Raw genomic sequence first — 27,956 nt, forward strand, 5'->3', positions numbered from 1 at the left:
GAGAGAGAAAAGTACAGAGGAGAATCCTGCACACGGGAGTCATCAACCAGTTGCTGCTTCTGCTTCTACTGCCCGTACTTTCCAAAACCCGGATGGCAAATAACGTTTTCAGGAGTAACGTGGGTTTGGTTTGCGAGTGGTGCTTTCTCCAGTAAGGAAAATATCAGTAAAAGCCAAGCCCTGCTCTTCTCCTGGACTCACTTCGCTGCTGCTGCTACTCACTTGCACACAACCCACCAACTTTCTCCAACATTGCCACCACCACTACAACCAACCGTTTACTACTACTTTCATCAATTGCTAGCATATCACCCTTTTTCTCCCGTCATCTACTTGTTGGGGTGCAAGACATCTCTCAATCTGATTCACTTCTACTGATCAACTACTTACTTCACCTGAACGATACTTACCTACCTATCTGCATACTCCGTCTACCTCGGTGATCTTTCTGGACCAAGTGGGAAAAATGAGACTGTGGTGACAAGTAAGTCGAATCTGCAGAGTCACAACTACACCTGTACTTATTAAATTACTGAACAGATACTGCCGTTCCTGGTGTGTACCTGACCTTTCCGCACCCAAAGGATGCACCCTCTTGCCCTTGGAATAATTTATCCTTGGCTGCTGTGGCATGGGGACGACACTGATCAAATTTACGCTCCTTTAATGGTGCACTATACCAGTTAGACTATACAGCGAGATACACATTGTACATATTCTCGACTAGCTGGAAGCAGAGACTCAACAATGGAAGCTTTACTCACCACCCGAGATTTGCATGAGGACACGGAATTCTCCGCACGCCAGAACCATTTAGACGTGGAGACAGCACTTCCCACAGTCGACGACCATGCCAAAGGTACGTACGCTCAGTTTTGTCTCATTGTTCCCTCCCTTCGGCGCAACAAAGACTTTGCTTTCCACAAAGGCATTCCTCGCTGCCCATGATTTTACTCCTTTTTACAGGACCAATTTTGTGAAAGTTGTACCATGAAAAAGCCACAATTCTGCCTTCCCTAAAGATAATTTCTGAACTCTGTCATTTCACTTTTGTCATGATGTGTATGTACAAGGGAATAAAAAACTGCATGCATACTGCATGGTGGGCAAGATATGAAGAAAGCGACGTGGTTCAGTGGTTGTTTGTCCTTCTGTTGTCATCCCGCGTGCAGGCAGGCACTGATTTCGTTGAGGTTGTTGTTGTTGAACAGAAACAAGTTTATCTCGACTCCATTACAGATATTTTCTTTTCCTTCTTTTCTCTCCTTCGTTTACTTTGCAAGATTGTTGAGTTGTACTTGTTGTTCACCACCACCGCCGCAATATCAACATGCCTCGCAGGCCTCGACGCAATCAGAAAATAAGAGCTCATTCCGAGATCAACCACTCCGTACAACCAAATTTACAGTGTTTTACACAAAAGCTTATAGCCAGCGCTTTTCAAAAGAAATCTTTTTCTCCTTGTCCCAGCAGCCAAGCCGGCTTTTCCCTGCTTGGTGATAAATCAGAGAAAGTGCATGAGGAGATTATGCCTATCCGACTTTTTGTCTGTCATCTTGTATGAAGCTAGTCAGTCAGTCAGTCATTCAGTCAGGTGGTGTTGGACGACTCGGTGAACTAAATTCTTCAAAATATCGCCAAATTTCAATAGAATTCCATTCCAAGATATTTTATCTTACTGTACTTTACCGTTGAATTACGTGTCTTCTAGTTGAGCGCAGTAGTATGTACTTTTACATAGTGTGAATTCATGCCTGTACGGGATTTAATTTAGGTCTGCTGTATAGGTAATCCCTCAACCAAGCCGCTTTTCCAATCCTTCACCACCTTCACCACACACAGTGGGTGACGACATGGTCGCAACTTTCAATGACTTTCCCCACAATTTAGAACTTTACCTACTAATTCCGATCTGCTAAATCCCTTGAGACAGGAGAGAGAAACTCTAACCATGAAACTGGGCCAGAACAATGTGCCAAGTCTGAGTCCAAAAATCTCTGTTAATTTCTGAATTTTCAAAATCCTGAGAGGAAGAGAACTTCGGCCACTTCACGGCACCCACCCACTCACATCCTGCTGCTTTGTACTCAAATATTCATCATTAGACCAAGAGTTGAATAATGAACCGAAATTAAAATTATTTAAATCCTTCAAGTAATACGAGGGGTTCTTGGGTAATGAAATGTAAACAGAGACGACGACTACGTACATACTCAGATTCCTTTTGCACACGGAGTGAAAGGTGGGATTGGTCACATTGTTATCAACCCACTTTTTTTCACTACCATTTCCATGCAGTCCTCCATTATTAAATATTTATTGAGCAAACTGAGAAATTGACCGAGTTACATATCTCGCAGGACAAAAGGAGTTAGTGGAAGTGCTTTCATTCTGACATGTATGGCAGGCAAACGTTTATTGTCCTTGGTTATTTAGTTGTGTTTGTTGTATAAGCAACTTTTTTTCTTCTTTGTGTCGAGCCAGGTCTGACCAATAACTCGTGCATGCATAGTAATGAGATTATGCAATTCGCGATACATACATACATCGTTTAGTTGACAGAGTTATTACACTGCAATCTCAAGTTGAGAGAGTGACATGCAGCAAGCATCCAAACTTCTCCTTGGGTCCAGTTCTTTCTCAACTTTGTCAAATTCTTTACACACATTTTTGAACATTTCTCTTCTCTTGCTGGGCTTACAATTTTCTGAGAAGTTGTGCCCAACTTGTAAACTTGTGCTGGGAGCGTTTCCCTGAAAAAGATTTCTCGGCCAGAAATGTTGAGTAAGCTGGAGATGAAGGTGTTGTAAGAAAATCTCATCTTTGCCAGTGGAATAGGATCCACATTCTGGTTGGGCAACTCACCTAAAGAAGAGCGTATTGTACTTTCCGAGTACGTAATTTGGCTTGTAGGTTAGCTTATTTTATGTTAGGTCGATGTGGTGAAAGTGGGCTTCGAGAGTAAATTTGAAGAGCATAAATATTACAAAAGTGGGGGTTGTTGAATACCACCACGAGTTGGCCCTCCTGCAATCAATAATACGATACGACCTGCTCGAGTGCTTACTTGCTTGTGCAATCTCTTAATATTTAATCGCCAGTAGTTCAATAGGACACAGACGTGGGCTTTGAATTGATTGGGCAGCATAGCAGTGAGTGAATCGTGAGTCGTTTAACCGCACCGTTCCTTCCTCGTCTTCACGCACTTTACTTTTATTTGCCCACTGTGTGGGAGCAGAGGAACTTTGCTGTTTTCGCTAGTTTTTTACCCATCTACCTCCACAGACACTCAATCCAGACGATTCGCGAGTGGATATGATGACAACCATTTATGTGGGAAGCACCCGATTAATTGATTAAGCGAGCATACAAATAATTCAAAGTCTAGTCGTGGCTAGCTAAAATGTATTGACAGATAAAAATTGTGTTTTTCTCCCGTTGTTTTTCTCGAGAATTAAGTTGTAGAAAAAACTGGAATGAAAAACTACGACCGTACACAAATTAGACAGTGATTGATTCTGCATTTTAAATTTTCGAGTCTCCGTCTCCGAAATATATTCCGTCTTGGATTGCATTAAATTACAAAGTAGTTTGGAGCAAAGTACTACACGAACCAGGAGCGGAGTGTGTATACGAGAGGTCTCTCATTACTTATTTAGCGAGTCAATGTCACTTTGACTTGTTCTTTTTCATGTTGTGCGGATCCTCCTCCGTCACAAAAGCGAACGTCGAGAGGCAGAACTTTCCTGGGTGAAAATGCATCTCTTTCTCTCTCCGGGGGGTATCGGACCATTGTTTTCTTTTATTTCGCGTGTGTGGGAGCTTAGCAGGAAGAGAATGCGAAGATGAAGAGGAGGAAATGGTTGTAAAAGTGAGCTGTCGGATGGATACATGTGTAGGTTTGTAAGGAAGATGCTGCCATCATGTATATCCTGCCACTTGAGCACCCGTGTCGCCTTCCTTCCTCCTACCCACACATGCAGATGGATGCCATACTACCACGACTCACGGATGTTATTGAGACTCTAGTAGTCTATGCAAATTTGTCAGACATGTGCACTCCATGAGACAACTTGACGACGTTGTTGGCTTCTTCCTTCCGCGAGAAGAAGAAGAACGGGCGAAGAGTGTGTCGCAGAGATGTGAATATCATCGTAAACATCAAATGACTCTTACTTACCACCTGCATTACCCAAATTCTGCTCCTTCGCCATATACTCTGTTGCGTAAAGTTATTGCACAAAGGAGGATACATCGTAAAGCTTTCTGCTTCCCCATTCTCTCCGCTAAATGTCAGCTTCAGAATGCAACATGGGCTAAAACTGGGTCAAATTCATCACAAAATACTAATTATAGGGCGTGCACACGGGTCATTCAACTGGTAAATAACAATTGTGTAACGTACAAAAGATAATACAAGTAGATAGAAGACAGGGAGGCGCTAGTGGTGTAAAAACCCCCCATTTCTCGAGAACGAATTGATTTGATTGACTTGTTGTTCAAAGAAATGTCATCATCAGCCAAAAAACCAACCTGCGATGGTGACGACGATAATAATAATGATAATAACAATGTGAGAAGGTAGGTATCGCATCATCGTGCGTCTTTGCTGTGAGTAATTACTATGCAGATTAGCATCTGTTTTGTATAGGCGAACGACCTCTTCCGCCGTCGCCAAAATGCGGTGACATTTCGGGTCGGACGTCCATGTATCTATTTATCATCATAATCTGCATTCGTTTCAAATCCTAAATATAATCGGGGCCGCAGAAGGCAGAATGAGCGATCAGGTCGACCAGGCCAGGTCTTTCATATCAGTTGAGCGTGAATAATCTGAACAACACACTCATTTGGCCCGCTATTCGGTTCGGGCTCTGAAGCGTGAATTCTGGAGAAAGCAGGACTGATTTCAGAATTAGAGAACCCATGGACGGAAGTACTTACTAATTTAACCCCCTTTTGCATATTCCTCCTCCTCCATGTGCCACCGGAATAATGAGGATGTAGAGATAACCCTTCTCGCAAATATTTACGGAAGACGAACAATCCGCGACATAGTGTCTCGTCTGACTGGCTGGCTGGTGGGCACATAAACAAGACTTTGCGTGGAATAAGGGCATTTTTTGAGTGGCAGGATGTGTCCAGAGTGAGGGAAAAGTGATTGATTATTGACGATCAAGGTTTATCTACAAGCGTCTTATTTCAGGCTACTTTCTAGCCTTTAAATTCTAAGTAAAAACGAGAACCGGCCTTGACCTCATCTTACGACGCTCCATGTTTTTTTACAAGGGAGGAAAAAGGGGCGTCACGAAACGGGGAGAAAAAAACGTTTACAAAAAATCCATGTATACAAGTTGAGAGATGATGAGCGTCTATCGTGCAAGATCATTTGCCCACTTCACGCTCTCGGATCGTGTAATCTGATCGTGAGGAGAGAGGGAGAGAACGAACTGCTAGGTCATGCTTGTCAAATCTTGTTTTCCGCAGCTAAACTTTTTCTTCGATTTTCAAACGAGAGATGTAGCACAGGCCGCTGATAGTTGAAGACATCCTTTTGTCGTCGATGGCTTAAATCGCCGTTTCCTAACTTTTCCTTTAAGCGATATGCTGTTGCAAAAGTGACCTATTTATTGGCCTCCTCGTCGTCTTCTTGTGTGTAAGTTTTACATTAAGGAGAAGGATGTCGTGGGACTTTGGACTTCTTCGGGTTACATGAAATGCATGGATTACCAGGAAGCAGTGACTCGTCATCACCGTTCTCCCCGTTGTCCTGCTTTTTCCTTAAAATGACACGACTTTGCTTCCTTATGCCTCCAATTCTTTCTCGTCTTCCGCTATCATCAACCCCTCCTATTCCCATTCGCTACATAAATTCATTACCTACCACGAGACTCGTTCGTGCAACTTGCTACTTCCAAACACCATGACCTCACTCAGTCGAGGGGCAAAGCGAGATAACCACAAGTGGACTGCACTTTCTCCCATGTCGATTGGATTGTGGGGAATAAATGAGGTGGAAAATCATATCAGCGTATTTGCTCTCTGGTTTGTACTGGATATCATTATGGTTGCTGGTCATCACGTAATTCGATTTCTCTCGAGGATTGAAATACGATAGTGAACAAGACTCCTCAAATATAAATAAGCAAGGCAGCAGTCAGGCATGAATGAGAGTGAACTTATTACCACCAATTGTCAAACCAGTGGGTAAACATGTACATCATATCACGAACTAATCGACCGTATTCAAGTAAATACTTGTGTATCTGTTGGATGGCAACTATGGGAAGAATAGAGAAGCAACTAATACGGCAGTGACATTGGGACGATAATGTCACAAAGTGAATTGCCTTTGCCAATTTCCATCAACCGAGCACAAATATCTACTTGAGTTTGTTGTCCCATTCCTGTTGGTTGTGGGTATTTCTATTCTTGTCGTTCGATTGGCAACATAAACTCGTGGTGTGTATGTCACTCAGCCCGATGGACGATGGATGGCCAAATCACGCAACAGTTTCCTTCTGCACTACCTACCTGACTTTGTGGACCTACTGGTTTTATGAGATGGCTCGTAAACCACGCTAATATCCATTCCACTTCCCATAATGAAAAAACAAAAGGTCCGACCTTGCTCGCGCTGCTACCTTGAAATCCGACCGAGCATCGTTGGGCAGGAGTCGGAAGAAGCACGTTTCCGCCATCACTTCCTCCTCTCAATCTATTTAGGTCCGAATCAGCAGCAGTGTGTTCGCACATATGTATATTTTTATAAAGGCGGTGAAGTTCTACTGGTGGTGAAAGCATGGGGTCCTTGATACCAGTTTGTGGTATGGATATGGTCTAATTCGAGACTGGTGATGTACCACCAAGAGAGTCGTAATAATCATGATGTGGCCTGCTTGGCATAGTTGGCTATCATCTTCTCATGGGTATTTTCACATGGCGGTGGTGGTTGTACAGCGATGGTTGGAGAAAACAAGAAATAAAATAAAATTGGTGCAAGCAAACCGTTGTAATTTAGCGTTCTATTTCTATTATGGAATTTTCCTTTGATTCGTTTAAGACTGTCTTTGTGCTGTCCATTTTTATGAGTGTAATAACTCGTCCACCTCAATCACTAAGGAATAAGGGCAACCTTATTCTAATTTCAGAAACGACCAGCCCACATGCAATCAGACGTCGTGTATGTTCATAGAGATAGCTAAACACCATGCAATTTTTGGAGGAGAATCTGTACGAATTAATTACACTTTCTCTCTCACATTCTGATTCACCCGATTTTACTTGATCCGAAAAACTGCAAATCCTTCAAGACGAATAAATGGGCAGGGTCGAGACACAAACATGAATAGAAAGTGAAAGGCAGTTAATTTCCTGGCCTTTTGTGCAGCACGGAGCAGGTAGGAAGGAGCAGGACTTGGATAAAGTTCGAGTATGAAAGACGGCAAAGATCGAGTAGTTTCATGATTTTATTTTATTTTATTTGGAGCAGCCTCTCTCACATGAGGCAAGTTTTACCTATAAAGAAATATGCAACAGCATTTGCAAAAGATGGAAAACTTGGCTCTTTACTTATGTATTTGCGAGTTAGAAAGGAGAGAGGAAAAGCGAGCAATTGAACAAATGGGTAAATTGCACTCGTAGGAAAAGGCTATTCATCAATTCCTTCATTTTCCTCTCTAAAAACTTGCCTCGTTTGTTTTATGCATCACTTAAATGTACCATGTCTACTCTGCTCAATTTGTGATAATGCACCAAGAATTAAGAGCCATCCAGCCTTCCTGCATGGCAAACATGGATCTACGCAGCTCCAGAATGTTCACTCACTCGCCCACTTGCTGAATATTATTATGCATTCCCAGGGAAAAGTCGAAATCTAATTTTGTTCCAAATAAGATAAATAAAAAGCAACAAAAGCACGAGGAGCAAAAGATAGCTCAACCCCGTCGTCCGACGTCCCGTAGCAGACTTGAGAGATTCTCAGAACGCCTCCTCTCCTTAATTCGATTCGAGGGAGGAGGAGAGCCTCACACTTTAATCGTGTTACATGTGAACAGTTGGTTGTATTACAAAGCGAGCGAACCTATATAAAGACTTGCAGCAAAGCTTCTCCTCCGTAAAATGAGAGTGAAGAAAATAAGAATTGAACCAAGGAGAAAGTTTTCTAGAGGAAGTAGAATAAATCTTTATGTTGCCAAAATTACGTCTCACGTTGTGTCTCAATCTCCGTCCGCGTAATATAGACTCGCCCTGCAACTGAACTGAGGTTGATTGCGATGGCCCCACTTTTAAGACTTCCTATTCCCACTGATCTTACCTCATTTCCAAATAGCTTCATCTCTCTCCTCACAAACAAACTTGTCCCGTCGTCGTGATGATCTTTCCCGAAATCTCATATGTGAGACAACTGTACGACGCTGATCTAACACCAGGACAAGAGGAGGAAATAAGGAAGGGAAAACTTGGAATAATAAAACCGTCTGATTCTTCCTCTCCAAGAGTTTGATGAGAATGAAGGGGCAACAAGCATGGGAACATTATTTGCAAATAAGAAGTGCACACACGGAGAGGAAAAACGATCTGGGCGATATATTGCATACGATACGACGACAATGTCGACAGCGTTTTGTCTCTTTTTGAGGAGAGCAATCAGAGAAAAACAGCCAGAAGCTGTACATCAACGTTTCATGTACGGATATAATAACGACGACCAAGCTGGAGGAACAAAATCCACCATACATACAACTCCACCATTACCTATTTACTTGTACCTTTCCTTTGTCCTGGATTGCGTAATGCTTGACTCGCGTTGTTCTCAGGTTCTCATGGCAACGGAAAAAGTGGATAGATGGATGGGATGAATAAGCCATATCCGCTTGCACACTACTCCTGATCCTTTTAGCACCAGAGACCACCACAAAAGATAAGACACATTATACTCTTCTAGCTGACTGCGTGGTGGTGGGGTCAATAGCACAAATATTGCATTTCTTCTCATACAAATTCCTACAGAAGGGGCAACTTACACTCACTCACTCACTCACTCGCCAGGTATTTTCACCCACCGAGTGAGAGAGTGAGATATCAAATCTTCTATGTATGTACGAACCACCGCAAGCGAATCTGTTCCCACTCAACTTTTAACCAACTAATCCATTGGTCACAGAGAGACAATGTTGTAATAAGAGAAGGGATAGAGGCCGCATAAACTTATTACTCAGTGTCTAGACGCCACCTCCATTTATCTCACTTTCCCTTTCAAACTTTTCATATCTCGTTTCCCATCCTACAAATCTTCAATAATTCGCGATCTCACTAATTCCCAGAATTGATCTGTCAACGACCCCTGTAATCTCGGTTCAAAAGAATGTTATCTTTACTTCCGTGCATGAAAAAGGGTTTCAAATGTAAATTTTTGAGGAAATCGGGTGCCATTCACGATGCATAAAAAGATGTCGTATTAGTATTCGATGGCGCAGATAAGATGATTTGACATCCACACACCCCCCTCGTGGCTTGTTTTCTTCACTAATGGGCTATCCCACATTGAGGATAAAGCCATACTCGTGGAGACAGGTAAGTTGTCGTCGTCGTCGTCGACACAAGAAGTCAGTGCACCGGATACCAATTCCCAAAGAACTCTTTGCCACGAACCCACCACCACCGCCGGAGTGGTTTCAACGCTGAAAGAGGATAAGAGTACGTGATGCGTGAGTGGGGCAGGGGAGTGGAATATCGGTCAGATCAACTTCCTCCTTCTTCAAGGAAGTGCAGTAGTAGTGGCTCCTTTATGAGTTCATGTGTGATAATCCCGAAAGATCTTGACGAGGGGGCATCCAGAACTTTCTGCTGCTTTTTTTCACTTGAAAGTATGCACTTTATTCATCTGCCAAACCATTTTGTAAATCTGTGTCCCTAGTTTTTGCAGACATTACTCTCACATATTTTATTTCCTGACACGACGTAATTTGCAAAAGATGCTGCCGAGATTTACTCTCGTCAGGATGTCAGGAGAGCTGTTTGCGTGTCTTCCCCCACCTTGAACACGTCAGTGTGGCTTGGTTTCTGCTGGGGCCTCTCTGGGGAAAGTTGGGCTTGACTTCGTCTTGGACAGCGGCCACTAAGGGTTCATTCACACCCAATTTTTTCCATTAATCATCACCCAACCCAGTTATACTGCCGAGCACCATACAACCCTCCTCGATTTAATTGACAAGCAGTATCTCCCCACACACAATTATTTTCCCCGCGTTGGCGGAGGAATGGGAGGAAGGAGAAAGTTCATTTAAGTAAAATAACAATTTCGCCTCTTTTCCAATAGCAACGTCCAATTAGGTTTCAAAACAAGTATTTTACCCGGTAGGGAAATTGAACTGCGAAATTGTAATCGGGTTAATGGGGTATTTTTTACAGCCGCTACCACCACCACCACCACCTCCACTGCATAATCATCATAGTCATGTTTATCTGGAGATACTTATACAATGCACAAAAGTCTTTCGACTCTGAGCAAACACGAAATAATATATCAACTCTATTTCTGTCTTCATTTTCGGGCGACATGATACGCAAATAAAGGAATAAAAAAGGGTGGAAAAACTGTCAAGCACAGGAGCGGCGTCGAGCGTCGCAGAACGTTCCTCTATCGGATTTACTTTCTTCTTGTAACCATTGCATTGGATGGCGATAGTCATCATCGTCGTCGTCGCCATCGTCGTCAAGCAGCAGCTCGTAAATACGAAGCGAGGATAATGCTCATAATGATTACAGCAAGATGATACGGGACCGTGGAGTCCGTTCATCGTCGTAATCAATTCATTGGCACAATCATTCGTCTCCCTTTATTCCAAATTGAAGGGTTTACAAGCACCAAGAAAGTCATCTGTTGTTGTCTACTTGTTGCTGCCCCCGCTGCAGATTTTGTTTTTCTCTCTCCCGATTTCGACGCCTTATTAGAGCGTAAGTTGTTAGTAATGAGTGAGAGGCTCCAGAATTTGATAGGCTTCTATTCCATTAAGAATAAAAAGCTTGGTTCTCCACTTTCTTCCTCATAATCGAATTGGTTCCATTTCCTGCCCACCGGCGGTTGTGGATGGATCCTGTTTCTGGCTCATTCCATTCCGTCGTTCGGAGAACGTTTTGCGTTCCACCCACTTTGGAATTTCTTGGCGGGATGGATGGACAGGTAGAAGATTATTTGGTTTACCGTGGCATCCGGTCTAGCCAGACTCTAATCATGCCGAGAAGGAGTGGCAGCAGGAGCAGTTGTCATTCTCATTAGAACAATAATGACGTGGTAATGGTGATGAAAGAACGAAGCGTACGTTTCACGAGTCGAAATTGAGGACACAATCACAATCATTCGTCTCAAGAAGAATGAGAGGGGGCTGCCTCCTCCTTTGCTGGGAGAATCTCATCTCACACACAGTTAGACGATGACGATGACAGGAATAGATCCCATTTTGGAGAAAGCATTCAAAATAATTCACGTCGAAATATAGGCCAGTCAGCCAGCGTGGTGGCAGGCAGGCGAGGATACGGCGTGACATGTATTTCCCCTATAAATTCGGTGACAGATTAAATTTTTCTTGTCACTCTGTGAAATTATCATTGCAGGGAAACAAACAGAAAGTATGGGACAACACGATTTCCCCCATTTTTGTGTCTAGACCCATTTCTTATTGGACCAGCGCCTCGTGTTATTATCGCCCAAATAACTACATATATACACACCATGCACACATATCTCTCCAATAATGAGAAGAGAGCAGACCAACTTAACTAGAAAACCACAGATTTTCTATTATTTCCTTAATACGACCACCACCATGCCACCCACACGATGAGGAGCAGTTCAACCATGAATAACTATGCGAAAAAAGCAATGTTTTTTTCCGGTCGGTGACAACATGCTTAATCGACACGCACGCACTACTTCTCGTAATCCTTCCTTCCATTCACATCATCGCCGTCACTTTCACTCCCAAACTTGGGTGCGTTGATGGCTCTGTTATTAAAGACGTAGAAGACGTCACAGAGATGTTCATCGCAGGCCAAAATTAAACTCTGACAAGCAATGCGAGCAAATTTACTGGGGTAAATTGATCGGAAATAATGAGAGACAAAGAAGGAATTTGTTTCAGTGGGTGGGAAAATGGGTGCGTTAGAGCATAAAATTGTGACAAAGATGTGTCACTCAGTCTCTTCCGTGTTGCTATTTTCCATAAGTGTGGAAGAATAATTTGCATTCCGAGGAAATTGAAATCATCTCCGGGGTCCTCATCACATAGGTGGTAGCGCAAATACCCAGCGAGCTAGTTTGGACCAGAAAGAATCAAAAGAAAGTGGGGCATGGTCCAAATACTGTTTTCCAACTTTTTTCTGAACACTTTCCTCCATCATCATCTAACACGTCGCAGGGTTGAAGATTGATGAGCCATTGTTGGAAATGAGACGCGATGAGCTTCTTCTTCTTCTCCCCCGTCGTCACAAATAGCGTCGTATCATTTCCACGATTGCAGCTAGATCTCACATTTCTTCAAACTCTAGGTGAGGAGACAACCTTGAGTAGTTGTAAGTCACGAGTGGATCAATTCTTTCCACAATCAATCAGATCCTGTGTCACCTATTTAATATCTCGCCAAGCAGGCAGCACGAATTAGGGGACCAAGTTTTTAAAAAGGAATGATCCCCGTTAACCGCTGACTATCGAGTTTTTTGTTATTGTTTTTGTTTCTCGGCAGACTTTGTCTCTAATTCCTTACGATAACAAGACCAACGCAGTATGAAGAACGATACAGTAATTTGAGAGAAGTGTTGATCCGACGGAGTGTCATTGGGGACATAAAGTGCAAAGAATTTAGGCCAGTGACAAGGGCACGTTCATTTAGTCACTACATACTTATATCCTCCGCAGCATGAGGATGAGGAAAATGGCACAGAAAGTGAGGAAAAGAGGTCAAAGGTAAATCTCCACTGTGGGTGGATGAATGGATGGCTATACGAGTGCTAGACACCTTCAAATGCAACAACTTTCTTTCCGCTGACCTGGAAAAGCTGAGATTGTGATTAACTCAACAGCAGCGTTCAATTATTACACACTGACTGGTTGCCGAGCTTGATTGAGAAAGTCGGCAGTTTTCATGGACATTGTGCCCGCCTGTCCCACTTATTATCAGTAGTTGCACTTTCTCCTCAAATGGTGTTAACACTGAAAATCATGAAGGTTCATCTCTTGACACTTTCCGCGCTACACCTTTTTATCCGGTGCCATTCAATATTATTCTTTGGGAGGGATGGTCTCAATTAATGTTAACGTAGATTAATCTCAAAATTAAAAATTCACAAAATATTAACTGTCAGCGTAAATATTTTGCACTTGGTCGTGGTCCTATTTATGTCACTAATGATGACACGGAAACGTTTTGGACCAGACAACTTGTGAAATTTATATACTTTGAGTAAAATTGAGTTGAATTTAGACTTACTTTAAGGCGTAATTTTAATGATTTGGCTGAAAAATTTGAACACAGAGATTTAACAAGGAAGATAAAGTTGGGAATAACTTACTTAAATTGTTGTTTTCTTTTGAGACTACTGAGACTGGATTTTAAAATTTGAACGATTGCGACTTTATTTACTTGCCCTCAAAGACTTCACACTGATGTGCTCAAAATGTGTAGTAAAAACTAGATTACAAACGTTCAGCTCTTTGGAGTTCAGCCTCAGTAAAATATCCCAATTAAAATGAAAGAAGGATTATCAAAATTAGAAAGAGTTTCGTACTTCCTACTCAGGAAAATGTTTACTTGTACTTTGAAACGAACTGGAGATTAGATTAAATCAGAAGGAATTAGAACGCGAGTGTCAGAAATTTACTGTTTTTTTTTATCTACCATTCTTTAATGAGTTAACTACTTCCGGGACATAACATAACAAAAACATCAGCTTCTTTCCAAAGGAAAAAAGTTACAAATTATTCAAATCCGTATTCTGAATAGTATTTCAATTCCCTTCCGCATAACGAATTAACGCGTCTAAGATAAGTTTCGCATTTACGATTAGGTAGCAAAGCAGGAGGGCTAATTTTTGTAGATCTTCTTATTAACGCACGACTAAATACATCCTTCTTGTCACAACATTGTATTTACAAGTCCTACTGACCGAATTAACTCATGAGAAAGGAAAATGATCACAAATATCTAACAACTTCCGATCTGTGTAATTCTCAACTCATGATTTGTTTTCTTTTTTATAGAAAGTTGGAGCGGAACGGACGGTGGAACGGGAAGCGAGTTAATCTGGATGGACGCTTCGTCGGAGCAGACAATCGTCATCATTGTCCAAACCATTCTCCTCATCATTTTCTGCGTATTTGGAACCATGGCCAACTCTCTCGTCTTTTGGGTATTCAACCGTCGACCAGCCCTACGATCCTTGTCCAACAGGTAAGAAGAAGGAGGAGAACCTTCTCTATTTTTCGTACTGCCTTCCCCAACAATAAATTTGATAACACAATCCCGTGTACACAAAGGCTATGGGAAGATTGCTTTTCCACTGGATCCATGCAGTTACAGGCTTAAATAGAATAATGGGGGCTGTCTGGCTCTGTTTACATGTCTGATATTCACCTCACGATGTTATGCTTTCCACCAAAATACATACTCGTCGACAAGTGAAAGTAATCAACTCTTGAGGCATGCAAGGGTTTAAGGGGGAATGTTTGCCTGCTGATTTTGGTGAATCCTGTGTATACCTAAGTAGGCATACTATTTAAGCATGTGGCTTAATGCGATGTCAGGTAGAGATATGTACGAGTTTCAAAAGGTGAACAGTATACAGAAACCTTGACTGTGGTCGCACTGTGCAAATATGTGCATTATGTCATCTGATAATAGTAAATCTTAACTTATGTCTGTACGCTTTCTCCTAAAGTCAAGGTTGTTTATTTTAATGAGTGAAAAATTGTGTCAAATATGTCCCAATTTTTAAGCGAGAAACTACTTCCTTCTTGCAATTTTTTATCCCTGCAAATGCACAGAGTCGATTTGGAATTCTGAGCACGACTTGAGCCATCAAAAGTAAAAAAGTGAGTTTCTTTCTCTTGTTCCATAATACGATTTCGAGGTAATGCAATGGGACGAATGAAACACTGTCGGAATTCGGTGTTTCCCTTTGAGATGTAAAATATAAAAATGGAATACATCATCACTCGAATTTAAATCGTGTGAAGTGGGTCGTCAGCCTCCTCCTATCCTTCATCATCGACTTGAGAGAGAATAAATGTAGATGAGGCACGTCCGCTCCTTGTTTTTCAATAATTCTGAGTATCCTGCTGCATGTAAGCCCGGGAGGCGAGAGAATCCATTTTTGCATAGATTGAGTTACACGCCATATTGTATTTTTCTACCTGAGAAAAAATTGCGAGAGTTGGAAATTGCTACCTTTTGATAACGAGGAATAAGATAGCTTTACAGGGAGATCGATCAGGAGATTCGTGTCTGTCTATATCGACTCCATGAGATTCGGGCGTTTTGAGGGAATATTATTCTAACCAGTGGCATTTCAAGTTTTTCTGTGCAGTATTATTTTTTAAAGAAACTTCAAGCCTGAGAATTAAGGTATTCCTTCGTCTGAGCAGTGAAACATGCTATTATTATACAGAATTAAAATTCATCATAATTTTGCTACCTTTCATATTTAAAAAGGGATGAGATCAAACAAGTAAAGCCTTGATTAAGTTGTCTGCATGCGGAGTGATGAGAACAAGTAAAATTTAAAGTCTGTTTCCCAGATAAGGTCAAGTTCAAGCTATTCAAGTATGTATGTTCAAGTATGTATATTCATACGAGCTTATGAAGGATAGATAAGGTCTGGCTTGGTATGTACGAGTATTTTCAGGTCACCGTGTACAACTCAACTCTCTGGCTTTACATTTGAATAATGCAAGACAAACAAACATTGGGTAAAAATACTCATCCTTCGTTTGAAGCACACTCCACTTTCGAGTGGAATCCACTATGAAATTTTAAACCCTCACTCGATCCATATCCGGGAACAAGTGTACAGACGTACACAGTATAAATTTAAATTTAATTAGTTTCTTATTCCTTCTCGTACATACACGTATATTTAAATATGCGTGAGTGGAAGTCATCACAACAGGCAGGCAGGTTGTGTCTGTGGTATTAGTGTCTCTCTCGTCCTAAGCCAGGCGTTGTTTGTCGGAATGATACTCAATATCCTACATGTCCAATTCAATTCTGACATGCCGAGCGAAATCTGCTTCGGCAGCACAAACTACTACGACCACTACTACTTGTCAGCCCGTGGTTATGCGGTCCTTTTATAATGAGGGAGCTAATTAAATTAATCCCATTGCTCTCATATTCATACGAACACAGCCACCGCACCCGCCGCAAGTTTACATGTATCGTGAAATGTTTATACAAAGTCCCTCGTTTCGAAAACTACTCTCTACTACTACTAGCTCTCCGTTCTTATCAAACCCACCTCGAAAACACAAATATAGACTTAAAATTAAAATAATAATCCGACAAGAAAAAGTATCACGGCCCACGTATCCATTTCATCGTGAAGAACGCGGTATAAGATTTCACAGAATTCTGAGTACTCATATTTATTATATGAGTCATATTGTTTGTGTAACCAAACAGTAATTAATTTTCCAAGTATTTCCCGCAGAAATTAAAATAACTGTGATGATGATGAAACCCATGCAGCATGGCAAAAATGTATAGTTTCGAATTTCACTTCAATTTTCATAATTGGACGAGGGAAGATGTAGCAGTGGTCGACATAACGAGTTCTGGGCGAGGAGTGTGATCATGGCGTCTAAACAAAATGAAGAGTATAATTCCCTCCTGATCTTTATGGGATGCTTTTCTTATTCAAATTTCTCCCATTCTTCGTTCCCTCTCTCTCTCTTCTAATGAAGAGCAGCTTTCTTTACCTGTTGCTCTGTAGAGGAAACCACCTACAAAATGAAATAGGATTACTGCCTCGTTCTCTTGTATACATAATTCAAAAGTCGTCGTCTCAACCAAAGAGAGAGAGACACGGTATGCTTAAAATGGAGATGACCTTCATTTGTGGGGTGATGGAGTTCCATATAACTTAGTTTTTGCCATATTTCACTGCGAAACGAAATGACGATTCCTTCCGTCAACAAGATGTGGTGAGAGGGACTGAGGCATGCGAAATTGCTGACTACGGAATCAGGAGGAAGCCTCGCTATGTATGCTGAGCGACCTACTTGAGACTTTATCACAACCAAATAAGCTGTCAACCAGCTTTTCCGACGTAAAATATACCTAGATTCGTCTGATAACTGCCAATATTTGCGGTACGACCGTTGTTGTATGCGTGATGGAGGGTGTGTACACAACGTCTTCCGCTCGTCGTCATATCCAATTTCTTATGTACCTGTTGCGCAACACGGACAAAGCTGACATTTCGCAAAGTCTCGTCTCTCCTGACTTGAACAGTAGACGAGACTGAAGGCAAACCTCAACACTTTGGATTAATCTCTCGTTTAATTAAGATTGAGGATTGAGGAAAGATCACCGGCTTAAAACAGCGGAGGGAATATATTGACATACATATTTCAATTAGGGTTCGTCCTTCAGACTTTATTTTAGTCGAAGACCGACCATGACGGCGTCCTCCATTATTCAATATTGCGCATCCTTATCGATAAAAACGTGTTCAAAAGCAGGGAGGCTGAGGATGAATGAGACATGAGCGATACATACGAGACTAGCTTGTATGCGAGTGCGAAAAACTTGCAATTTGCAATTTATTTGCAATGCATCAACACAATTGAGTGGATGGCCGGGAACGGGAGACGATATAACGAGATGCTCTCAACTTTCAATAAAGTTGACAAAGTGGTTGCTTCCACACGGAGCTACTGGTTGCGGGGCTAATGGTTTAGCGTCTCACCACAGCCTCGTGCGATACGACCGAACGTACGATATGACATGCACGTACGTACATTGGTTAAGTTTCATTTTTCGACTTCCGTGTAACTCTCGACCAAAAAGCGAGCAGATTTTACTTTGCCTAATCCCTCTGTCCGCTTAATTCTAATTAGCGTAAGCTTCCTCGCTGGAATTGAACTTTATCTTACACAACGGTTCCTGCTTTCCGAGAAAGTGAAGAAGATTTTGTTTTTCTACGATCATCAACCAACCAGATGGCATGTTGAATCACGCGTTCCTTCGTTTTCAGGCAGTATGGACGTAGTAATTGGCAAAGTTGGTTGTGCATGGATAACCTTCCTTCTCCGCCCACCTGCATTGGGATTAGATTCCACGATGTCTGGCAGAGGTAGGAGGAAGCAGTGTCATGGTGAATTTGGCATGGTGGTCGATTTTGCTTATACTTAAATCCATGCATTTCAACCTTTTCGGTTATATGTAAAAGAGTTCAAGTTTCATGATTTTTGCATGCAGGAAAAATAAATGTCAATTGCATTGCTCGATGATTTGAGCATCTAGTGCACGCATTGGTTAGTTTGGTTGAGTATTCATGGTTTGGCTGACTCAATTGTGAAGCGCTGTCCATCCATCGTCCATCCCGAACAAATGCCAATGACCCACTTTCACAACAACTTTCTCCAAATTGCGACTCCTTCTTCACGGCCTCCTCTTCCTCTCCATATGTGTCACTCACTCGACACAATTGGAAAACATGGCTGTGGCACCGCCTTCATTACGACGGGTTCCAAATCATCGTCCATTGTGTCCTTCAAGTTGTTTTCAACCTCTGCAGCAATAACGGGATAAAAGTTGTGTCTGCCAATCATGCCATTTACGAAAACTTATGAATCTTTATCGCAACCTGTTTCCCATCCATGCAAAAACATGCCAATTTTGAGAACAAGTCTGCCCCACTTTTGAGAGTTCAACCACGGTAGCGTTCCACTTTTGAGGAATGAAGGTATATGTATTCCTCCTGTAAAATGGGTCCAGATTCAAATCAGTAAACCAAACCGAATTTTGTTGCGTTGGGTTTGTTTGTTTGAAGTTTGGCATGAAATAAGTAAAATCGTATTTCACATTGCACGCAGGTTTACCCTTTCGACGAATCATTATTTCCAAGTTTTCTCCACAATAACTGGAATTAAACATTTGCATGTTCATCCTTGCGCTAAAATTATTTTCAATTTTTTTGAAAACTTTAAATTTCGCCCACTTTAATTCGTATTATTATAACCATCCCGTCCTCCTCGTCCTCCTATTCTGCCGAGAGAGAATTAATCAATACAATTTCCCCTCGTCAAGCAAATCATCCCGATAGCAGTATAATTATGACTGGAGGAAATACAAATTTGGCATTGAATTCCGATCGCGTCGAAGAGCATTTACCGCCGACCATTATTGTATCGCACATCGGTGAACAATCCCTTTTCCGATTATTATTTCGACCGTATTAAAATTAGTGCCATGTTTGCATAGATATTAATGAAATGCCAATTCATTTCATTCAAAGAGAATGGAAGAACATACTGGCGACGACAATTCAATTGATTCACTGTTGGGGTTGTGCATACACAAAGACATGATACCTGATTATACTTATGCTCGCCATATTATTGTAATGAGGAGAATAACCTATACTGCATCATTATTATCATTACGAGGACCCCTCCACTCCGACAAGATGTTCACTTTCCACCAAAAATTGACCATGGTGCTGGATTTCGCAACGTCTGTTACAGGCTGATGAGCTCATGTCAACCAACCGTGTCACTTTCTCTTGTTGACTTGATTACGGCGGTAATTTAGTCGCATAGTGACGATAATAGTGTGGCAGCTCAGAGTTCAATGCACACTTAACAAGTATGAACTGCCTACTTGCACCTCAAAACATCAACCTGATTGATACCATTCATGTGACAATGGTTGACTTTGACAAAGGCGAGTTAGAAAAAAATGGGAAAATGTTTGTCTTTTATTAATGACAACTGGCAGCAGGGATATTTTCAGCTGGTGATATGATACCACTAAAAGGCCGGAGGACGGGGAATGAGAAAAATAACCTTGAAAATAGCGCATTTTCCTCAAGTTCATTATCCCTACGACATGATCTGATAAACAATTCTTGACACCATGAGCGAATAATCAAGAAAAGCGAGATAAGAATTCGCATGAGAGAACGGAACTATATGCACCAGAAGAAACTAGGATAACAAAGAGAACGAGAAACAGGAGACGTTCCCGTTATCTGTGAAAAATGATTAGTTTTTAAAAACATTTTCCAGTAAAATAAATTGGGTTTCCATTTTTACCCTTTATTAATATCAAAACTGAGTGGGTTGAGTTCCATGAGAAATCCTTGCGTTTCAAATTTCTGAGGTCGTAAGTAATAATTTTCCACGTCTTATAAATCAATATGAGTGGGCATCGACCATTTTAACTACATGTTCGTTTAATTTAAGAGTACAAGTAGCACATAATTACGTATCCTTGTCAGGTTGGTTGGTTGGTGCCACATATTTAACCTCATTTCTTAAATTTGCGTACTTATGTGCTTCTGCTCCAAATACCGTTGGCATTACTTGGTCCTCTCCAATCACAACGAGAAAAAAGAGTTAAACGATTCTTCTTCCATGATGAGAAGGTTGAATGTATTATTATTTCTGGCAGATTTTCCCAAAATCTGAAAGAGAGATCAAAAGAATTTCGTTGTTTGTAATACAGAACTGATGAGAATGGGAAGAGAGTTGGAGAACGTTCTAGCGAGTCCTTCTTCCAATCTCGTACCAATTTCCCGTGGACAAAGCACATTTACAAAACACAATGCGGAATGTCTAACTGCATTTCAACAATGGAATGGGATCCCAATAAGAGATCCGTTGGGTTGCATGCAGGGTCAAAGTAGTCGACTTCAAAGTAGAATTTCCAATTGAAATAAAAACTCGTGGAAACGTCGTTTTTGTATTTAGAAATTGAATAGAAACTAATTCAATTCGAAAATGTTGTGGAGAAAATTTGATAATTTTGGAAAGAATGGCATTATCGATTTAGATTCATTACTTTAAAGAGCAGCTTATGCAGAATATATGCTCATTTCCAACCTAAAAGAACGGTAAGATAATTGGATACAGTGGGTACGTAGAGATGCATTATAAATGCTTACTCATACACATCCGCATCCCAACTTAAACCTTAATTCTTCCCATCGTATGGAAACTTGGAGAGAAAAGTTTGCCCAGTTAAGTACAATGGACTGGGAAGACCATTAGTTGACATTTCCTAGCCTAATTGGTAGCTAAGACAGAGGCGAAGTTTGCAGACGAATAATAATGCGGTACGTATGTACGTTTCATGTACGTTCACGGTCGCCTAATGAAATAATAAACTTTTTCCAACACTTATTCTCCGAGTTCGTACACGGCAAAGATCTCTCTCCGCGCATCCATCCGGTCCAGCAGAGTGGAAGAAGAGTAAAGAATTTAGTTCGTAGTAGTGTGGTCATTACGGTCCAAAGTCCGTGGTGAGACATGCAAGTCTGTCCATCAATCCATCCACCCAGGAAGGCATTTACTTACACGACTAGGAGCATGTCAAGGAGCTTTGCTTTCCCCGTGAAACCGCTCCTCTGAATATGACTATAGGATGTGGCATACCTGCTGGCAGTACGTAGTGGCACCTGTCAAAGTAAACACCACCAATACCACCAAAACTCCACCGAGGACTTTGTACTTCTCCGTCCCTCAGCCCCTGTTGAGTTTGGGCTGACATGACAAAACTCTTTCTTCTCCATCTTTCTCTATGATAATGCAGTGAGTGCTGTCGTATCATCTGTCCATCCCTTGTCTCATGAGTCGCGTTCACTTTAGTCGAACCTGCACAAAGACCAACAAACTCAAACCCACGTTAGTTATTCTCAGAATCCGAAAACTTGTGCAATTAAACTTCTTTCGAAGCTACTTTACAAGGAAAATGTATGGACGAGTGAGTAAATAAAAAAGAAGAGTAAGAATAAATCCTCATTCGTCGGCCTACACCGTCTTCATTGTCAATTTAAAACGGGAGAAAGCGCTACCAAACTGAGAAACCCACTTTCGAGACAGTAAATCCAATTTGGGCCGTAGTAATGACTGCACATAGCCGTTCTAGTTAGTCACCTCACTCCGTAATGCAATCTATACTTAGGACGTAATAATCACCTCCTCCGATACGACGCTACGTAGGCAGGTTGGTGTGTCATATATTTATTTAGCGCATAGATTACTCATGCCATAATCTAAATGCAATGACTATGCAGTGCTATTCTGAGTCGTCCTTCTGCGCCCAATGTTATCGGGGTTATTGCCCAAATCATTGAATTATAATTGAGCCGACAAAGAGAAAGTATGCAGCACATAGGTGATGATGACGATGTCTCCGTTTCATAATAGTAAGTAATGAGCCACGGGCAAAGTCCTGTCGCTCCGTCGTTCTCGAGAATATTGTGGGGGCCTCGTGTTTCATGTCGTGCCGGAGTCTACTATTTGCTCACTGCACACAACTTTCACTAACTGCGCCGTGAGTGGATCTTGACTCTGGTTTAAAGATCTGGAGAGCGAGAGAGAAACAGGTGCATCCGTGGGTAGAAAAGTATCTCCTCCTCGGCTCTGCATATGTACTTTGTATCGCGTAGATGCATAACTACATACACTAATTTAAATAAAACTGCGTTCTGCAGAACTTACTGGAATAAGTTGGAGAAACATTGTCGAATTTTCGACAGAAAATTTACCCAGCAGCTGAATAGTTGAGTCTAGGATGGACACAACTTGTAATTATTTTCGTTTTACGGTATCGTTAGTTAATACAACAAATACGCGATCTATTTTTGAACTGCTTGGTGTATTTATATTTACTAATTGTGCCTTCATTTCGCATGTAGCATCTTTTCTCTGTCTTGTCTTCAGCCTACTCACAGTGTATCAAATTTCCCGATGGGCTTCGTCTCTCCGTCTCTAACTTTGTCGTACATAAAGTTGTCATGTGTCATCCCTCAAGCGATAAGCGAATGCCTTTCTTGAAGGTCACTGGGGGGTTGTTGCTTGTTGGATTATTTGTCATGCCCGGCCGACACCAGACTCAACTCGGCCAACTTTCCAACAAATAAAAGTTACTTTTGATTGTTCTTACCAGTTCTGCAGAACCGTGGATGGACATCTACGTCAGCATAATAATAATCATACAGATGTGCATGCGGTGTCACGATGATGTTGGCAAACTTGTTATGTATGGATACAAGTTAGTGTCGTTCGTAACGGGTGGTTGCGGATGGTGGAGAGACGATAGGTCAGGATGGTCAGGGCGAAGGACGGCATCATCTTCATCTTTTTATTCATTGCTTTTCACCAAAAGTTTCACCCATCAGTTTTCTATAACTTATTGTGTGCTATTGTCTCGCTCGTTGGTTGGTTGGTTGTGGTTCGTGATGCTGAATTAATTTTGATCGCTTTCCTCTGTCAATGTCATGGCGGCCGACTTTTGGCTGGGTGGATGGATGAAGTGATATAATTATAAAACAGAACCATCTTGTCTCTATCGGCTGAAAATAGATGTACGGATAGATTTCAAGGTGAAAGCAATTTAATGAAATCGATACGGGTAAAATTGGAAGCCTCTCTTGTTGCCTTATGATTCGATTCGAGAGGATTTCGTTTAAGTTGCTCAAAGAAAACGTGTCAGACCAGCACAATAATAAGGGATGAAGAGGCTCATTTAATGAAACAAACAAAATGAAGACGCCACTGAGAATAGTATAAAAAGAAACAAATAACACGTTGCGGTATTAAAGAAGTGCAAGAGAATTGCTCATTTGGTGAGAAGAACAAGTTCATTATCAAGCTAGATACAATTTGTATCATACAAAGCACGGACGTGGATGGACTGAAACCACAGCTTTGTGGAGTCCACTAATTGGTCCCCCGTGAAGCTGATGAAATTGAAAATGGGAAACGTATCCAGGCATCTTGAACCTCAAACAAGGTTAAATAACAAAACAGGTGGAAAAATAATGGTGGGTTGAAGAAATTGATTTCTTTTCACAATACTTAATGAGAAAAGGGGTACAACAATCGCCACGAAGCCATGAACTTGCACTGCCAGGGTTATAAAAAAAGCTGTTGGTGGTGCAGTGCAGTGTCCTGTTATAAGAACGCATACGATGTGATACATAACTCGTGGAGTACAAAAAAAAGTCGGTAAACGGAGAAGTTGTTACCGTGAAACAATAACCTCTTTATGCAACTTGGACTGAATGCATAAGTACGAAGTACATCTGGCGGATTCCTATTTAACGGCTTTTTCCGAATAGTAAAGTTTCTGGAAAATTGGGAATTGCTCCATAAATCGAATTTATATATGTTGGTCAAGCATAAGGGTCACGTGGAGTGGGTTACATAAATGTAGCATCATTAATATTGAAACGGAGCCAGATTGATGTAGAAAAAGACATTGGGGAAAATATGACGAAAATAGAAATGTGTATCATTCCTTGCATTTGATGTCGGCCATGTCATGAAACTTTGTTGTTCGTCATCATTGAGTGTATTTATGATCCTGTTACTTTCTCTCTCGCTACGGATGTGCATTCCTTCACAACCAACTCTTGCCTGCAGTTGTCCGTCCTGCGGGGAAAACAGGGAAATCGACCTTTATAAAATATTCAGAAGGCTCATGCCCGAACTAAAGTGGGGATAAAATATTCACTAGTCGACTTTCGGACAATAGATGTTGCCTTCGCTTAAGCACATTTGGCGTACTTTATAATTTACGAGTGAACTCGTGTATTCAAGGAATTATAATGATACATGCAAGTATTTACCCAGCCAACGAACAACCAAACCGCGACAGGATACATATGTATGTGTGATACCCAAACAAATGTCTCATCATGAGAGCACTATAGCTAATAAACTTTCACTTTCCCGAGCATTACTGGAAATAATCCCGTGCATCTGGCCCAATTTTAGATGCGATTCTCAATTTTCCCCCTTGACTCTTTTTCAGATTCGTGCTGAGCCTGGTGACTGCCAACATCCTGATTTCCAGCATAATTGCTCCGCTGATGCTGTTCGAAGGGATTCTGAACACCTATCTGACCTTCCCATGTCTGACCGAGGTCATTTCGATGATCGGATCCTCCGTGATATTCGCCGCCATCTTCTCGACCTTCCTAATCGCGACGGACCGTTTTTACGCCGTCACAAGTCCACTCCACTACTCAATGACCATCACTCGAAGTCGTAGCCAGCTCATGATCGTGGCTGCCTGGTTGGCCGGGGCGTTACTCGCCCTCCCGTACGTTCTGATTTGCAGCCTCCCCAGAAACACCGAGCTCCACCAGAGTCTTCACGTCCTCTTTATCGTCCTCCAACTCGCCCTCGGCTACCTCTTTCCGTTCGTTGGACTTTGCTGGCTGTATCTCCGCATGTACAATGCAGCCCACCGAAATAGCGAGAGGACCCGGAAGCACAGCATCTCAGGGTAAGAAATCAGGGAGACAGTGCACTTTGGTTTATGCTAATATTTTGGCAATTGAACCTGATTCTGAACCCATTACTGTGTTGACACAGGGACCTGCTCACTGTTATGGACGGTTCTACCAGCGTCATTCCACCGCAAGGCATAGATTTCCTCACCCACTACATCAACCCCTTCACCAAGGGGATGGTGGGGAGTGCTGGAGCTCCACCTGGATCTGGGGGCACTAACACTACCTCCATCGGTCAAATTGTCCCTGCGGCTGTGAAGAAGCAGAGGCGACGATCAAGCAATGGCAGCTCATCCTCACTTCTGTTCAGAGAAGAAGGTCGCGCCATAAAAACAGGTTTGTGTTTTGTGCATAGCAAAATTAAATTTTGAGTTTAAAATGCATTTTCCATAAATTGAAATATTGACAAAATTTACAGCCATGCTTGTCCTCGCGTCATTCCTGGTCTGCTGGACGCCCCATTGCGCATTCATGCTAATCAGCGAGATTGACGTGGTACAGGGTCAATTAGGGGATTTGGTCTTTTTGTCTGGTGGACGAGGGGGTGGAAATGCATCCAACACTTCCTCAATGATGCTTAACCAACAACCTGCTGTCCTCCTCGGGGGGACAAACTGGCCCAAATTCTTTGGCGTTTTCGGCATCCTTCTCTCCTGCCTCTTGAACCCATTCATCTACGTGTTTCGGAATAAAATGGCATGCAAAGAGGTATCCAAGCTCCTCTGTCGATTCTTCCGAGAGAAGCGTCGTCGCAAGGAGGACACGGCCGCTTCAGAAAAGCGAGCTCACCAACTCCTCCACAACAATAGTCGAGATCGATCCGACTCCACCCCCTCCGCCGGAGGAAACGACCTGGTTGCTTCTCCCACGGCTGCAGACTTGGACTACACACCAAAATTCACTCCCTGCATTGGAAAAAGCCCGAAACGATCCTCCCTGAAATCACTGACGCCACAGAGCTCTCTCAATTCCACATTCACCATGGCCACTCACTCTCCCATTTGCTCCTCAAATTCCACCGCCATGACCATGATGACATTTAAACCTCCCTTTCTCCGCTCCATGACCGTTCCAGAACAGACCCAACCTCGCGTCAAGTTCCCACCGAATCTTATCCGCCAAAAATCCTGCGTCCACCGCCCCGTTTACGGTGCACCGACCGAACTAACCCCAGCACTCAGCAAGAAATTTGTTCGTCAAGACTCGATCTGTAGCATCCTCTCGAACGACTCAGTCCTCATGATTTGCGCCGAGGATAACTCTCTAAGCGCTTCTGCAGAGAGTGGACTCCTCAACAGCCGAGGAAAAGAAAGTCGAAACGGAATGACGATGGAAGGGATGCGATGCGGCAATGGATGCGTGACTGGTGGGAGTAGCAGCTTATCTGGGGGAAGCGGATGTACACCGCTCCCCCTCCAAAAACACTACCTCCGACAAGACTCCAATTTTAGTGATGCGTCCCACAAGACGAACGACAGCGGAGTGGTGGTCGCTTCTGCCAAGGTGTCCGCCACGAATTCGCCCTACCTCCCCCATCGCCAACATTCCTCCCCCAGCCAACTGACCACGAGTCATAATCACCTCACTCCCACGCACACCGCTGAGTGTGACCATCAGCCCAACAACAATCATCACCACCACCATCACCACAACCATCATCAGAACGGTGGCGTCCTCCAAACGACGATTTAAGAGAAAGTGGAAAAATAAGCAGGCAATGGGTATTAAAAAGTTAAAATATTTGCCAAATTATTGAGCCACCCAATCACTCATACTTATTGATATCTTGTCCGCTAGTTAACTAGGCGGCTAGTCAATTAGTTAAATGTTTAGTATTTTTATCATAGTGTATTACCTACAAATATAAATCACACACCTAAATAGACATTTGTATACCTGACATCTATATACTTTGTACCTAAATATCCGTGCTAAAACATACTCTCGTACTGATTATTAAACGCGTGATCTCGATTTGTGATCTCCAGTTAACCAACCAATTTCGGCGAAATGATGATAAAATCTGTGAACTAGTTATTACTTACATATTTACATCAAAAAGTATGTACATAAGATACAAATTTATTATAAAGCTATTTATTACTAAATATTTAAGGCGGTCACCCAACAGAATGCCAATCAACCAGAAAAAAATAATAAGGAGAGCTGAGACCTGACATGTAACTACCACCAATTTATTGATACCTAAATGGATTTAAACTTTAACACAAATTCTTTTATCCGTTGAAGAAGTTGTACTTCAACACAAATATTTATAAGAGGTAGATAGCATAATGTGCATGTAATGGTAAGGTATAAATATATAGTAGGATTGAAACAGACTATGTATTTCGGATGAATCTGACTGTACTGATAAAATTAAAGTTTCAAAAAATATATAAAAATTTAACATAACAAAGTAGGATAAAAGT

At 41.9% G+C, this 27,956-nt stretch overlaps 1 protein-coding gene across 1 annotated transcript; it reads left to right on the top strand.

The window, feature by feature from the left end:
• The first annotated feature begins 4 nt into the window (after nucleotides 1-4).
• On the top strand, nucleotides 5-27,954 carry LOC118438376. Its single transcript, XM_035858450.1, has 6 exons — nucleotides 5-484; nucleotides 541-859; nucleotides 14,258-14,447; nucleotides 25,041-25,517; nucleotides 25,607-25,860; nucleotides 25,943-27,954. The coding sequence occupies exons 2-6, from the start codon at nucleotides 748-750 to the stop codon at nucleotides 27,214-27,216; spliced, it is 2,307 nt and encodes a 768-aa protein (XP_035714343.1). The 5' UTR covers nucleotides 5-484; nucleotides 541-747; the 3' UTR covers nucleotides 27,217-27,954.
• The last annotated feature ends 2 nt before the right edge of the window (nucleotides 27,955-27,956 follow it).

This window comes from Folsomia candida, unplaced genomic scaffold (assembly GCF_002217175.1).
Source record: "Folsomia candida strain VU population unplaced genomic scaffold, ASM221717v1 Fcan01_Sc020, whole genome shotgun sequence".
NCBI classification, from domain to species: domain Eukaryota; kingdom Metazoa; phylum Arthropoda; class Collembola; order Entomobryomorpha; family Isotomidae; genus Folsomia; species Folsomia candida.